At 44.9% G+C, this 17,312-nt stretch overlaps 1 protein-coding gene across 1 annotated transcript in view; it reads left to right on the forward strand.

The window, feature by feature from the left end:
• The first annotated feature begins 555 nt into the window (after positions 1–555).
• LOC122549552 (serine/threonine-protein kinase H1-like) overlaps positions 556–17,312 on the forward strand; it is a 76,730-nt gene continuing 59,973 nt past the window's right edge. The window contains exon 1 of the mRNA XM_043689398.2: positions 556–867. Within this exon, the coding sequence (XP_043545333.1) occupies positions 641–867 (227 nt within the window). The 5' untranslated portion in view covers positions 556–640. The remainder of the gene's footprint in view (positions 868–17,312) is intronic.

Raw genomic sequence — 17,312 nt, forward strand, 5'->3', positions numbered from 1 at the left:
TAGCTCTTTCCATCCTAATGCTAATCATTAAGTATTTTTCCCCGTTCACTGTTTCCAATAGGGCCTTGGCGATGAACCCTGGCCATCTGAAAACAGTGACTCTGAGAGGGATTGTCTGCAACACAGGTCAGTGAAGTCAATGTAGTGGCGTCAGGATTTGACCAGTTCTGGGTAGAAGCCACAGTTTGTGCAGGGTGAGCTGTTTAGGGCTGGATGGGGCAATCAATTTGCTCAGTTTAAGGAGCCAATGCAATTTGCGCTAGCTGCTGGATTGCAAAAAGCCAACAACCACAGATGCTGAAAATCTGAAATTGAGACAAAGTGCCAAAAATAAACACACGTATCATTCTGCTGCTGGGCAATGATTTATTGCAAATGTTGAGATAAGTGGTTTAAGTCACAACTCTTTTTGGGGGATGTTTTGACTTTTCTTTCTGTCAGATTACTTGGTCCACCCACTCATGAGTGAATGATAGAGGCACCTGTAGGATGGCTGGCAGATCGCTTGGGGGCAGTACAATGGCACAATGTCGAGTGCTGCTGCTGCTGGCTTTAACCTGGCAGTGTGCAAGCACACGGTGAGTGAGGTCTGGGTCTACACCGGCCAGATGCAGCTCGGTGAACGCACAATGTCCGAGTGATGGGCTGCGGGACGAGTAAAGTGCTACCAGAGCCGCCGAGGAACTGCTACGCGGATTTTGTGAAGACTGTGGTGAAGTGCAAGCCGAAGGTGTGCGAGGTGGGGCCACTGACAGCGGGATCCAAAGGCGTGGACAGCGGGCAAAACGATGCGAGCTGCCCCAATGGAGCAAGGAGGACCCGGGTGGCCAAGTACAGAGCCAAGTTCGATCCCAAAGTCACAGCAAGGTAAATCGGAGCGCGAATTCATTCCGAAATTAGATACTTAAAGTGAAAACCTCAGGTTTATGCTGAGGTTTCGCTTTAATTTCCTCCAAATGTAATGTTTTGCTGAGAAACAATTACTGTGGTTTTATCCATAAAATTGCTTCTGCCCTTTTGCGTCGCGTTTGACAGTAAAACGAGATTCAAGGCTTCTGAGGAATTGCTAAATTTGAATGGTATTTTTAATACGTTACTGTGTCTCTTGAAATCATGTCCGCATTCATGGGTCAGTTTGGTCCGATCGTCAAAGCATTGCTATGTTTTAATAAATCAGTACAGATGGAAATGTTTCTCAGAAATTCAGAATGAACTCGTCTAGATCTGTGCTGCTTGACTTTCCTATTTGTATTTGATAATGTTCTTCACCAAATAATCGGTTGTGAGACACCCAGAACTTTCGAACAACATGCTTCAATTGCGTTTCTAATCTTTCTTCATCCCGATCACATTTCGTTTTCTTATGAAAAATGATTTTCTGAATATAAAGTGTTTTACTTTGTATTTATCAAATATTAAATAAATAAAATCGTCATTCCAGTTCTCCTGCCCTTCCACTTTCCTGAATCAACGATAACTTAAAGTAAAAATAATTCCCCCACCAAGATGATTTTTCCAATTCCTTGGGTTCCACTTTATTTTCAAGACTTTGCTGTGCGTGAACTCTTTTATTCTCTGAACATGATTTCCTTCATATTTTCCTGCTTATTTTGTCTGAGGCAATAAACTATTGAACTCTAGAAAATGAGGCTGGAGAAATAGGAATGGGAGCAAAAAAAATAGTGGAGGAACTGAATAGGTACTTTGCATCAGTTTTCAAGGGGAAGACGCCAGCAGCATAGCAGAACTTTAGCAGTCAGGGGGCAGCGATGAGTGGAGTGGCCATCATTATAGACATGGTGTTGGGGAAGCTGAGAGTTCAGAAGGTGGAGAAATCAGCTGGACCAGATGATCTATACTCCAACATTCTGAAGGAGATAGCTGAGGAGATTGAAAAGGCATTGGTGGGAGTCAGGGAGAGTTACTGAAGACTGGAAAATGGCTAATATAGCACTCCTGCTAAAGAAGGGAGGGAGGCAGAAGACAGGCTGGTTAGCCTGACCTTGGTCATTGGTAAGATTTTAGGGTTCATTGTTCAGGATGAGATTGTGCAGTACTTGGAAGTGCACGGTAAGATGTGGGAGACTAGTTAGCAAGGTTAGATCTCATGGAATAGGGAGAACTAACCATTTGGATACAGAACTGGCTCAAAGGTAGAAGACAGAGGATGGTGGTGGAGGGTTGTTTTTCAGACTGGAGGCCTGTGACCAGTGGAGTGACACAAGGATTGGTGCTGGGTCCACTTCTTTTCATCATTTATGTAAATGATTTGGGTGTGAGCATAAGAGGTATAGTTAGTAGTTTTGCAGATGACACCAAAATTGGAGGTGTCGTAGACAGCAAAGAAGGTTACCTCAGATTACAACAGGACATTGATCAGATGGGCCATTGTGCTGAGAAGTGGCAGATGGGGTTTAATTCAGATAAATGTGAGGTGCTGCATTTTGGGAAAGCAAATCTTAGCAGGGCTTATACGCTTAATGGTAAGATCGTAGGGAGTGTTGCTGAACAAAGGAGACCTTGGAGTGCAGGTTCATAGCTCCTTGAAAGTGGAGTCACAGGTAGATAGGATAATGAAGAAGGAGTTTGGTATGCTTTCTTTTATTGGTCAGAGTATTGAGTACAGGATTTGGGTGGTCATGTTGCGGCTGTACAGGACATTGGTTAGGCCACTGCTGGAATATTGCATGCAATTCTGGTCTCCTTCCTATTGGAAAAATGTTGTGAAACTTGAAAAGGTTCAGAAAAGATTGACAAGGATGTTGCCAGGGTTGGAGGATTTAAGCCAAAGGGAGAGGCATGAACAGGCTGGGGCTGTTTTCCCTGGAGTGTCGGAGGCTGAGGGATGACCTTATAGAGGTTTACAAAATTATGAGAGGCATGGATAAGATAAGATAAGGAAAAGTCTTTTCCCTGGGGTGGGGGAGTCCAGAACTAGAGGACATAGTTTTAAGGTGAGAGGGGAAAGATATAAAAGAGACCTAAGGGGCAACTTTTTCACACAGAGGGTGTTACATATATGGAATGAGCTGCCAGAGGAAGTGGTGGAGGCTAGTACAATTGCAACATTTAAGAGGCATTTGGATGGGTATACGAATAGGAAGGGTTTGGAGGGATATGGGCCGGGTGCTGGCAGGTAGGACTAGATTGGGTTGGGATGTCTGGTCGGCATGGACAAGTTGGACCGAAGGGTCTGTTTTCGTGCTGTATGTCTCTATGACTCTATAGGGCGGAGTCAGCACATCTTCATCAAGGGGAGGTCATGCCTGACAAATCTGTTTGAATTCTTTGCGGAGATAAGGAGCAAGTTAGATAGACGAGAGTCAATGAACGTGATTCACTTGAATTTCCAGAAGGTCTTTCACAAAGTGCGACACAGGAGTCAGCTGAATAAGATAAGAGCCCATGGTGTTAGGGGCAAGGTACTGACATGGATAGAGGATTGGCTAACTGGCAGTGAGTAGGGATAAAAGGGTCTTTTTCAGGATGGTAGCTGGTGACTAGTGGAGTTCCGCAGGGGTCAGTGTTGGGACCACAACTATTTATGTTATACATTAACAATCTAGATAAAAGAACTGAGGATGTTGTTGCTATATCTGCAGATGACGCAAGGATAGGTGGAGGTGCAGGTTGTATTGGGGAAACGGGGAGACTGCAGAAAGACTTGGACAGGCTAGGAGAGTGGGTAAAGAAGTGGCAGATGGAGTACAATGTGGTAAGTGTGAACCTTTAGAACTGAGATGAGGAGAAATTTCTTCAGCCAGAGGGTGGTGAATCTGTGGAACTCAGTGCTGCAGAAGGCTGAGGAGGTCTAATCATTAGGTGTATTTAAGACATAGATAGGTTCTTGGTTAGTAAGGGACCAAGGGTTATGGGAAGACGGTAGAAGAGTGGGGTTGGGAAACATATCAGCCATAATCAAATGGCACAGCAGACTCAATGGGCTGAAGGGCCTAAATCTACTCCTTTGCCTTATGGTATAACTTTGTCCATTGTGTGCACATTGGTAGGTTGAATAGACGTGTTGACTGTTTTCTAAAGGGGGAAAGGCTTTAGAAATCTGAAGCAAAAGGATCTTGGGAAATCTGGTTCAGGATTCTCTTAAGGTTAATATACAGATTCAGTTGATGGCTAGGAAAGCAAACGCAATGTCAGCATTCATTTTGAGAGAGCTAGAATACAAGAGCAGAGGTGTACTACTGGGGCTGTATAAGGCTCTGGTCAGACTACGTTTGGAATATTGTGAACAATTTTGGGCTCAGTATCTAAGGAAGGATGTATTGGCATAGGGGGGATCCACAGGAGGTTCACAAGAATGATCCTGGTGATGAAGAGTTTGTCATCTGGAGTGCTTGAGGATTCTGGTATGTACTCAATTGTGTTTAGAAGGATGAAGGGGGATCTGATTGAAACATACAGAATACTGAGAGGCCTGGATAGAGTGGACTTGGAGAAGATGTTTTCATCTAGTAGGAGAGACTAGGACCTAAGGGCACAGCCTCAGAGTGAAGGGAACTGAGATAAGGAGGAATTTCTTCAGCTAGAGGGAACTCATGGTCACAGAAGGCCTATGGAGGTCAAGTCATTGAGTATATTTAAGACAGGGATAGATAGTTCTTGATTAGTAAGGGAATCAAGGGTTACAAGAGATAGATAGTTCTTGATTAGTAAGGGAATCAAGGGTTACAAGGAGAAGGCAGGAGAATGGGGTCATCAGCCTGAACAACTGGCAGTACCAAACTCAATGGGTTGAATGGCGTAATTCTCCTTTGTGTCTTATGGTCTAATTTTATCTATATTGATTTCAGAGACAAAATACAAAATATTCACTACTAAATTGGCTTAAAACTCCAATCAAACTACCCACCTAATGTCATAGTTAAGGTAATTTCCTCAGGGTTAGAGAGGAATGGTATTGGCGAGGAAGGATCATCATCATTCATAAAGGTACGAATGGCATAGGTAGGATTAACACGTTCAGCTGAAGGAGTCTGAGTAACTGGGGGAAAAAAAATCAAAAAGCAGAACTACAAAAGTAGTAACCTCCAGATTACAAGCGGAGCAATTAACAAATTGACACAGAGTCAATAAAATTAAAGAGTTGATGCGTGGCTGAAAGATTGTTTTGGGAGAAATGGATACTGACATAAATTATAAGGAATGGAGGAATTATTCCATGAGACATGTTTCAATTCAACCATGCTGTGGTGAATCAAATAATTAGGGCTATAGAGAGGGTTTCAACCTAAATCATGAGGCAAGAGGTGGTGGAGTAGAGTTCAAGAGAAGGGAAATTTAGAAAGTTAAAGAAAAAGACATGACAATATGTAGGGTAGTATTTGGGTAATGATTCCATTGTGTAAAAGGAAGGAACAAAGAGTAAAGGTACACCAGTAAATAAGATCAGAGTGATGAGGAAAATATTAACAAGACAATATGTTTCTAGTTTTCATAACAAGATAGATATACAGGGAGAAATAAATAATGAAAATCTGATAGTCAAAGTGAACTGGCGTATATTAGGCTATAGATCAACAAAAACTCAGTGGCAGACATTTAAGGGAACATTTCAGAATACTTAGATTAGGCTCACTCCCACTATGAAGAAAAATAGTGAAGAAAGACAACAGGTGCTTCCAGAAGATGTACAGAAGTAGGACAGTTAGAGAACAGCAAAAAGTTAAATCGCTACTCCCATAAAAGCATTTGTAAGTTAGAAAATGTTTTTGGCGGTGCTGGTGTTGGACTGGGGCATAAAAGTTAAAAATCACACAACACCAGGTTATAATCCAACATGTTTATTTGGAAGCACTAGCTTCCAACCACCTGATGAAGGAGCAGCACTATGAAAGCTACAAGCAACCTTCCAATGTAAGTGTTTTCATATCATTGTGAGCCTATAAATAGAGTGCTTACTTTCAAACTTAAATATGTGCCGTGACCTCTAGCTTCTTCAAGTAGCAGAAGGAAGTAAACGATCTGCAGTCAGTTGATAACTGGTCAAGAAACAACCAGTTATGGTGCATCTGTTCACAGAATAGTAGGTCATGAAGCCATAGGCCAAGGAAGAGTCAGATAGTGAACAACCATTTAAAGGATGACTGATAGAAGATCTCATAGACTCATGGCATTGCCCCAAGCATTGGCAGAATCCACTGAAGTCAGCTCTGTTCACAAAGGAGAATTTTTTTTCATGCTGTTGATAAGATATTGTGCCTGCAACCTAAAGTCTGCTCCACCAAATACATCACGAGTAGAAGAGTAACCAAAGATGCGCCACCATTTATCACTATTCCTTTGAAGGATCGCCAGGCCAAAGGTTTACTGGGTTGGCATTGAAAATATATTTTGAGTGTCAACAGCATTTTACAATTGTAGATGACTGACTAGTGTATGATAAAAGACTGTTTTTTCCCTATTTAATTTGGTAAGTTGTCCTGGAAAGGATGCATAAGGGAGACCTGGGGATTGTCAGGTGCAGAACCAAAGCTCAGTCAATTATGTGGTGACCTGGGCTCTCCAAAGATATTGAGGATTGCCTTTAACATTTTGAAACCTATGACTGTAAAGTGTTGATAGAAATACTTGCTACTCAACATCACAGAGAAAAATTCAGTTGATAAGTATCAGCAAAGTTTGCGAGGAGATGCAAATGATGAGAAGGCCCATGAGCAGTTGAACTCCACTTGTGTTCACTGAGTCATTAACTGAAATTATTGAGACGTCAAGGTGGCATAGAGGACAAATCATTATGGCAGACTTAAATCTGATGGTAGGTGTTGACAAGACCCAAGTTCACGTAGAGCATTTAACTTCTTCATCTTCCAAGAATTAGTTATCAATACCAGTGACAGAGATCATGCCATGTAAGGAACTATCACTCACGAGCCAGTCTGGGGAAGTGAATGTATTGAGATTACCAATAAAGTGAGAGAATGTAAGTATTCAACCGAACTAATAAGGTGAGGCACACAGCCTACATACTCCACCACAGAATTGACAAGAGAGAGTCAATATTTGTTCACATAGATTGAAGATGGACTGCATATGACTACATAGATGACTACGTATGACACTTCTGAAATGGGTGGACCAATGTCCACATATGCAGGACATAGTCAAAAAAGACTTCCCTGGCTCAGAGGTCCAGAATGCTGTTAAAAAGAAATTGCCAAGCTGAGAAAGAAAGAAAATATCAGTTTCAACAAGACAGCCATCCTCTGCAAAGGGAATTCATGAGATTAATAGTTTTTTCAAATATTGAAAGGGAGCAGAAAGAAATATGTTGTAAGTGAAAGAAAGTGAGGAGATTAAGGGTCTTCCTATCAATAACAGAATCAAAGTGAACCATCCTCAAGTCAAAGGTTGACCAATATTCCAAGTCCAAAGAAATTGAATCTGGCAGAGTTGTGAAACTACCTAGACTGCCTATCTTTTTGAAGTCAGAGACTTGAGGGGAGATTGGATGATGGTAAATGTAATTGTATTCATAAATGTAGAAATATTAATAATAGAAAAAAAATTGACTGGTGAGCTGTTTTATAATATATTGGGATTTAAAATGTTAAAGATACAAAAACTATATCTATCAGACTAATGTAACCTGTTCCTAATCATTAACATGCAATGAACTACTTCTTAATTAAGACAAGAGCTTCTTCTCATTAGACTAACATGTGATTTTCCTCTGTCACACCAGACCAGTCCTCATTATTGACCTGGCCTTTACAACCCATAATCCCACTATAATCATGCTTCCCACCTATAGAGCTTGACCCTCCCACTGTGATCCTGCTTCCTACATGTTTCCCCAACAAATTTTCAAAGGGCCATGCTACATGTCCAGGAAGCCATATCTTGATCTCCTTGAACATGGTCCATTGGTCAACCATACCCCAATCCCATTCCATACCCACCATGTCTTTCTGTGGTCAGTCATGTTTTGATCCGCTTTCATTGATGCTACTTGAGTATGCGTGACTTTTTTAAAAATTCACACATGAGGTGTGAGCAACGCTGACTGGGCCAACGTTTATTGCCCATCCTCAGTTGCCCTTGACAAGGTGAGCTGCTTTCGTGAATGCTGCCATCCATTTAGTGTAGATAGACCTACAATGTCATTAGGAAGGGAGTTCCAGAATTTTGACACAGTGATACTAAAGGAATGGTGATATATTTTCATGTCTGAGTGGTGTGGAGAGAAACTTGCAGGTGGTACTACCCATGTGTGTACTACCCTTGTGTTTTAGATAGTGGATTTGGAAAGTGCTGTATATGCGCTTTGCTGAATGCATTAAATGATCTTCCAGCTGCTTGCAATCAGAAATATATATAATTCTCCTTCAACGGGCAGCACGGTGGCTCAGTAGTTAGCGCTGCTGCCTCACAGCACCAGGGACCTGGGTTCGATTCCAGCCTCGGGCAACTGTCTATGTGGAGTTTGCACATTCTCCCCGTGCCTGCGTGGGTTTCCTCCGGGTGCTCCGGTTTCCTCCCACAGCCCAAAGATGTGCAGGCCAGGTGAATTGGTCATGCTAAATTGCCCATAGTGTTAGGTGCATTAGTCAGAGGGAAATGGCTCTGGGTGGATTACTCTTCAGAGGGTCGGTGTGGGCTTGTTGGGCCAAAGGGCCTCCACACTGTAGAGAATCTAATCTAATCTAATCTAAATCTGTTGCTGCCTAAATTTGTTACTTTCATTCCAGCATCGGAAAGCTCAAAGTTTACCTCCCACACAATTCCCATTTCCAGTGTCTACATAAAATCCCCCCAAAGAGATTGAGTGGGATATAACTATGTAAAGTGGGTGGTGAAAATGTGGCAGGTGGAGTGAAATGTTGAAAAATGTCAGGCTGTTCCAGGATGAATAGAAAAGTAGAATATTATTTACTACAGAGAGACTACAGAATGCTGTGGTACCGAGGCATCTAGGTGTGCTTGTACATAATTTACTAAAGCATAACTTGCAAATTCTTCAGGCAGATTGCAAGTTGAATATTGGTATTTATTGCAAAGAAAATGCTGTACTAAAAGTAAGGAAAATCCAATGCTGCATTTGGATTTTCAGAAGCATCTTCACCATCTTTAATGCTTTTGCCGAGCAGTATTGTGAGTTTCTTGCTAGATAGTGGCGAGTTGCCAATGAAGAGAGAATTAGCATTTCTAAATACCTTACTGAAGCTGTGACACCTCTCATTAGTACTCAGCAAATGGCAGATGAAGTATATGTGGATAAATGTGAAGCTGTCCACATTAGTAGGAGAAATAGAATGACAGTGTTATTCAAATGATGATAGATTGGAAAATGTTAATGTGTAAAAGGGACCTGAGTCTCCATGTATAATCATTGAAAGCAAGCAAATAGATGCAGGAAGCAATTATTTATTTCAAGAGAGTCTGAGTACACTGGGCCTGAATTCACTGGAATTTTGAAAAATGGGAAGGATCTCAATAAAACATTAAATTCTGACAGAACTGGACAAATTGCATGCAGGGATGATGCTTCCTCTGGCTAGGGTCATTGTCACAGGATATGTGGTACATAAGAGCATAAGAAATAGGAATTGGAGTAGGCCATTAAGCATCTTTTGCCTGCTCTGTCATTCTATAGGATGGGTGCAGATGTGCCCCAGGCCCTCACTCTTCCTTCACATCTTCTCCTCGTGGCCCTCAAATCCTCAATATTTCATAAATCTATCAACCTCCTCTTCAAATAGTCTCAGTAATCTAGCCTCCACAATTTCCTGGGGTAGAGAATTTCAGACATTCGTTACCTGAAAGAAGAAATTCCTTCACCTCTCAGTTTTAAATGAGTATCCTCTTACTACATTCTGTAGTTAAAGATATCCACACTAGTGGAAAAATCTTCTCAACATCTACCATGAAAAGCTCTCTCAGAAATGCTCACCCCCTCACAGACTTAAGACATGCTACACTCACTACACACACACATACACTCTCTCTCACACTCATAACCCCCAACCCAGACAGACAGACACACAGACAAACACAAAGACCCACATGCACACATATATTTTGTGGGGTGAATTTGTATTTGCAGAGTTACATTGTACTTTGCTCAAAAACTGCATGAATTCATGTAAAACTCTGTTATCTCACTTTTTACATTAGAATCAATGTAAACATCATGACATAGACAGAGAAAACAGGGGGCCAACACCTTCAACATATTGTCTAGCTGACTCAAATTTTACAGCTAACCTGAGAATGCAACTTTTAAAAAAAGATTTTGTGATTTACACATGAAAGAAGTGAAACTATCATGATATTCGAACAGATGAAAGACACAACAGACAATTAAGGTATTTTTCAATGTATAATTTCAGTTACATCACACTGTAAATTATTGCTATAAATTCTGTGCCTTACAATCACCTGATGAAGGATCGGCGCTCCGAAAGCTAGTGTGCTTCCAATTAAACCTGTTGGACTATAACCTGGTGTTGTGTGATTTTTAACTTTGTACACCCCAGTCCAACACCGGCATCTCCAAATTACCTAAGGAAGGATGCCCTTGCATTGGACACAATTCAAACAATGTTTCCTGGATTGATTCCTGTGACAAATATATTGTCTGAAGAGAAGTTGAGCAGATTGAGCTTCTACTCACTATGATTTAGAAGAATGTGAGGTGATCTTTTTGTAACATTCTAGGGGAACTTGATAGGGTAAGTTGCTGAAAGGATTGTTTCCCCTCATGACAGGGTCCAGAACCAAAGGCACATCTTCAGATTAAATATTAAATCTTCCATTTAAGACAGAAATGAGAAGGATTTCTTCCATCAGAGAGTTAAGAATCTTTGGTATTCTACACCCTGGAGAATAATGGCATTGAATATATTCAAAACTAAGTTTTTGAATGAGAAGTGAGACAAGTGTTATGTGGGCCAGGCAGTAAAGTGGAGTTGAGGCCATGGTCAGAACAGCCAATAAATGGTGGAGCAAGTTCATGTGGCTAAATGGCCTAATCCTGCTTCCAGTTCTCACTTTCTTATTCTAATACAACCGTTTCTGCTTACACATCTCTCCAGGCCTTCACGGCCTTTAGTCCTCTGGAATTTTTTTTCAATTTCTCTGCCTTCTTGCCTTCAGTCAAATGCCCACTGAAAAACCCATTGGCTTGGGCATTTTGATCATGCCTCTGAATATTTCTTCATTTCTGGTTGACATCTATGTTTGTAAGTTACAGAAGAAAGTGAGGACTGCAGGGGCTGGAGATTAGACCCGAGAGTGTGGTGCTGGAAAAGCACAGCAGGAAACTGATGAGGGGCTTATCCCCAAAACGTCGATTCTCTTGCTCCTCGGATGCTGCCTGACCTGCTGTACTTTTCCAGCACAACTCTCTTGTTAAGTTACAGGCACTATATAAATATATGATGATGTTCTTCATTCACAAAAAAAAATCCAGGTGCAGTTAACTTTGTGGCTCATTGGGTGGGTTTAAAATATTCTTTTTCACCAGTCAGATCTTTCTGGTATACGGCGGAAGTGTTTCCCTTGGGTTTCCCTGAGCTTAAGATCCAGGACCAGACAAAGCTGGATCTTTGCAAACAGTAGAAATGGTTGCATAGAGGGAGGAATCAGCTTATTCTAATCTGTCATTGCATACATTGGCAGGTGAATTAGACTCACAATAAGAACAATAGGTTAGTAAAGCACCTTGTCCGATCCACATTCTCATGCAATCAGTGAATACTAAGTCAGAAAGCAATAGGTTTGGAAATCTGGAAGGTGGTTGGTATTCTAATCGCTGGTCCTTCTCCAATGCTGAAGCATCTGTTTTGTCAGTGAGATGTAGTTGTATAATTCAACTTGAGCATTTTATCAACACTTGTACAGAATCTAGATATGAGAGCAGACTTTCCTATATCTAGTGTTTGGTACATACCATAACAGGGTTGCATGGAGGCAAAAATGTGCTGACAGATCTACCATTTGTTAGAATATGGTGTATATGAAGAACGTGATTGAGCAAAAGGAGGAGCAGAATCTCAAAACCATGACTAAGACCGTTACGCATGCATCAGAGATTTGGACAATAGCAGGTGCCTCAAAACACTGGAGAAGTACTGGCTTGCTTTTAGGATGGCCTCTGTGAAATGGTACCTTCACAAGATCCTCCAAATCTGTTGGTAGGAAAGGCAGACCAACAGCAAGTCAACATGCCCAATGTCGGCACATCAAGGTTATCAACACCACCTCTACAGGGCGAGATTTGTTATTCAAGTAGCTGATTTACTTCAAATTCAGTCATGGCAGGAGAAACCTAGAAGTCTAGATACATCTTAGAAATGTCCTCAAAGCATCAGTGAAGAGATTAAACATCCCCAACTACTCTTGGAAGTTCCTGGTTTGTGACTAAACGAAATGGAAATGATTTATTCAAGAAAGCACTGAATATATTGACAGAATTCATCAGGAATAAACAAAGATAAGGTGAAACATCAGAAGCATGCCCAAAATCTCCAAACAACTCATTTCCCATTCCTTTAATCCTTTAATCTGCTTGTGGCAAAGTCCCCAATTTGCAGATTGGATCTATCAGCCATCTCAAACTACATGCAATTAGAGTGGAAGTAAGTCATTCTAAGAGATTGAACATAGAACATAGAACAGTACAGCACAATACAGGCCCTTCAGCCCTTAATGTTGTGCCGACCTTTTATCCCACTCTGAGATTAAACTAATCTACATATCCTTCATTTTACTTTCATCCATGTGCCCATCCAAGAATCGCTAGAATGTCCCTAATGTATCTGATTCTACTACCACTACTGACAGTGTAAGAAAAGGTTTAGATGATAATGGATGATAATACTCATACATTTTATCATGAATTGTGCTACTAGTGATGAATTCCTGGTATCTGCAGTTTATCTTATGAGAATTTATATTTGTTCTTGTTAGTTGTCCAACTTGTGACCACCATTTAGAAAAAGAAGAGGTAGGCAGAGTCTATTTTAGCCAGGTTGGCCCCAGGATGACAGTTTAATATTGGATTCTAGATCAGTGGTGCTGGAGGAGCACAGCAATTTAGGCAGCATCCGAGGAGCTTCGAAATCGATGTTTCGGGCAAAAGCCCTTCATCAGGAATAAAGGCAGAGAGCCTGAAGCGTGGAGAGATAAGCTAGAGGAGGGTGGGGGTGGGGATAGAGTAGCATAGAGTACAATAGGTCAGTGGGGGAGGGGATGAAGGTGATAGGTCAGGGAGGAGAGGGTGGAGTGGATAGGTGGAAAAGGAGCTGGGCAGGTCGGACAAGTCCGGACAAGTCAAGGGGACAGTTTTGCTGGAGGTTAGAAACTAGGATGAGGTGGGGGAAGGGGAAATGAGGAAGCTGTTGAAATCCACATTGATGCCCTGGGGTTGAAGTGTTCCGAGGCGGAAGATGAAGCATTCTTCTTCCATGCGTCTGGTGGTGAGGGAGCGGCGGTGGAGGAGGCCCAAGACCTCCATGTCCTCGGCAGAGTGGGAGGGGGAGTTGAAATGTTGAGCCACGGGGCGGTGTGGTTGATTGGTGCGGGTGTCTCGGAGATGTTCCCTAAAGCGCTCTGCTAGGAGGCGCCCAGTCTCCCCAATGTAGAGGAGACCGCATCAGGAGCAACGGATACAATAAATTATATTAGTGGATGTGCAGGTAAAACTTTGATGGATGTGGAAGGCTCCTTTAGGGCCTTGGATGGAGGTGAGGGAGGAGGTGTGGGCACAGGTTTTACAGTTCCTGCGGTGGCAGGGGAAAGTGCCAGGATGGAGGGTGAGTCGTAGGGGGGCGTGGACCTGACCAGGTAGTCACGGAGGGAACGGTCTTTGCGGAAGGCGGAGAGGGGTGGGGAGGGAAATATATCCCTGGTGGTGGGGTCTGTTTGGAGGTGGCAGAAATGTCGGCGGATGATTTGGTTTATGCGAAGGTTGGTAGGGTGGAAGGTGAGCACCAGGGGCGTTCTGCCCTTGTTGCGGTTGGAGGGATTGGGTCTGAGGGCGGAGGTGTGGGATGTGGACGAGATGCGTTGGAGGGCATCTTTAACCACGTGGGAAAGGAAATTGCGGTCTCTAAAGAAGGTGGCCATCTGGTGTGTTCTGTGGTGGAACTGCTCCTCCTGGGAGCAGATACGGCGGAGGCGGAGGAATTGGGAATACGGGATGGCATTTTTGCAAGAGGTAGGGTGGGAAGAGGTGTAATCCAGGTAGCTGTGGGAGTCGGTGGGTTTGTAGAAAATGTCAGTGTCAAGTCGGTCGTCACTGATGGAGATGGAGAGGTCCAGGAAGGGGAGGGAGGTGTCAGAGATGGTCCAGGTAAATTTAAGAGATGGAAATGTGTTGCTGGAAAAGCGCAGCAGATCAGGCAGCATCTAGGGAACAGGAGAATCGACGTTTCGGGCATTAGCCCTTCTTCAGGAATGAGGAAAGTTGGACTCCCACAGCTACCTGGACTACACCTCCTCCCATCCTGCCCCCTGTAAAAACGCCATCCCATTCTCCCAATTCCTTCGACTCCGCCGCATCTGCTCCCAGGAGGACCAGTTCCAAAAACGCACATCCCAGATGGCCTCCTTCTTCAAGGACCGCAATTTCCCCCCCGACGTGGTCGACGATGCCCTCCACCGCATCTCTTCCACTTCCCGATCCTCCGCCCTTGAACCCCGCCCCTCCAACCGCCACCAGGACAGAACCCCACTGGTCCTCACCTACCACCCCACTAACCTCCATGTACAGCGCATCATCCGCCGCCATTTCCGCCACCTCCAAACGGACCCCACCACCAAGGATATATTTCCCTCCCCTCCCCTATCAGCATTCCGTAAAGACCACTCCCTCCGTGACTCCCTCGTCAGATCCACACCCCCTACCAACCCAACCTCCACTCCCGGCACCTTCCCCTGCAACCGCAGGAGGTGCAAGACTTGCGCCCACACCTCCCCCCTCACCTCCCTCCAAGGCCCCAAAGGAAACTTCCATATCCGCCACAGATTCACCTGTACCTCCACACATATCATCTATTGCATCCTTTGCACCCGATGTGGCCTCCTCTATATTGGGGAGACAGGCCGCCTACTTGCGGACCGTTTCAGAGAACACCTCTGGGACACCCGGACCAACCAACCCAACCACCCTGTAGCTCAACATTTCAATTCCCCCTCCCACTCCACCAAGGATATGCAGGTCTTTGGACTCCTCCATCGTCAGACCACAGCGAAACGACGGTTGGAGGAAGAACGTCTCATCTTCCGGCTAGGAACCCTCCAACCACAAGGGCTGAACTCGGATTTCACCAGTTTCCTCATTTCCCCTCCCCCTAGCCTGTCTCAGTCAAATCCATCAAATTCAGCACCGCCTTCCTAACCTGCAATCTTCTTCCCGACCTCTCCGCCCCCACCCCAGTCTGACCTATCACCCTCACCTTGACCTCTTTCCACCTATCACATTCCCGACGCCCCTCCCCCAAGTCCCTCCTCCCTATCTTTTATCTTAGCCTGCTGGACCAACTTTCCTCATTCCTGAAGAAGGGCTAATGCCCGAAACGTCGATTCTCCTGTTCCCTAGATGCTGCCTGACCTGCTGCGCTTTTCCAGCAACACATTTCCATCTCTGATCTCCAGCATCTGCAGACCTCACTTTCTCCAGGTAAATTTAAGGTCAGGGTGGAATGTGTTGGTGAAGTTGATGAATTGCTCAACCTCCTCGCGGGAGCACGAGGTGGCGCCAATGCAGTCATCAATGTAGCGGAGGAAGAGGTGGGGAGTGGTGCCAGTGTAATTACTGAAGATCAACTGCTCTACGTAGCCAACAAAGAGACAGGCATAGCTGGGGCCCATACGTGTGCCCATGGCTACCCCTTTGGTTTGGAGGAAGTGGGAGGATTCAAAGGAGAAATTGTTAAGGGTGAGGACCAGTTCGGCCAAACGAATGAGAGTGTCGGTGGAGGGGTACTGTTGGGAACGTCTGGAGAGGAAAAAACGGAGGGCTTGGAGGCCCTGGTCATGGCCGATGGAGGTGTAGAGGGATTGGATATCCATGGTGAAGATGAGGCGTTGGGGGCTGGGGAAACGGAAGTCTTGGAGGAGGTGGAGGGCATGGGTGGTGTCTCGAACGTATGTGGGGAGTTCCTGGACTAGGGGGGATAGGACAGTGTCGAGGTAGGTAGAGATGAGTTCAGTGGGGCAGGAGCATGCTGAGACAATGGGTCGGCCAGGGTGGTCAGGCTTGTGGATCTTGGGAAGGAGGTAGAACCGGGCAGTGCGGGGTTCCCGGACTATGAGGTTGGAAGCTGTGGGTGGGAGATCTCCTGAGGTGATGAGGTTCTGTATGGTCTGGGAGATGATGGTTTGGTGATGGGGGGTGGGGTCATGGTCAAGGGGGCGGTAGGAAGAGGTGTCCTCGAGTTGGCGTTTGGCTTCAGCGATGTAGAGGTCAGTGCGCCAGACTACCACTGCGCCCCCTTTGTCCGCTGGCTTGATGGTGAGGTCAGGATTGGAGCAGAGGGATTGGAGGGCTGCGCGTTGTGAGGGTGAGAGGTTGGAGTGGGGGAGGGGGGTCGACAGGTTGATGCCATCCAACGCATCTCGTCCACATCCCGCACCTCCGCCCTCAGACCCAATCCCTCCAACCGCAACAAGGGCAGAACGCCCCTGGTGCTCACCTTCCACCCTACCAACCTTCGCATAAACCAAATCATCCGCCGACATTTCCGCCACCTCCAAACAGACCCCACCACCAGGGATATATTTCCCTCCCCACCCCTCTCCGCCTTCCGCAAAGACTGTTCCCTCCGTGACTACCTGGTCAGGTCCACGCCCCCCTACGACCCACCCTCCCATCCTGGCACTTTCCCCTGCCACCGCAGGAACTGTAAAACCTGTGCCCACACCTCCTCCCTCACCTCCATCCAAGGCCCTAAAGGAGCCTTCCACATCCATCAAAGTTTTACCTGCACATCCACTAATATAATTTATTGTATCCGTTGCTCCCGATGCGGTCTCCTCTACATTGGGGAGACTGGGCGCCTCCTAGCAGAGCGCTTTAAGGGACATCTCCGAGACACCCACACCAATCAACCAAACCGCTCCGTGGCTCAACATTTCAACTCCCCCTCCCACTCTGCCGAGGACATGGAGGCCCTGGGCCTCCTTCACCGCCGCTCCCTCACCACCAGACGCATGGAAGAAGAACGCCTCATCGTCCGCCTCGGAACACTTCAACCCCAGGGCATCAATGTGGATTTCAACAGCTTCCTCATTTCCCCTTCCCCCACCTCATCCTAGTTTCTAACCTCCAGCAAAACTGTCCCCTTGACTTG

Source organism: Chiloscyllium plagiosum, unplaced genomic scaffold (genome assembly GCF_037043375.1).
Source record: "Chiloscyllium plagiosum isolate Xiang-an unplaced genomic scaffold, Cpla_swu_hap1 HiC_scaffold_4, whole genome shotgun sequence".
NCBI lineage: Eukaryota > Metazoa > Chordata > Chondrichthyes > Orectolobiformes > Hemiscylliidae > Chiloscyllium > Chiloscyllium plagiosum.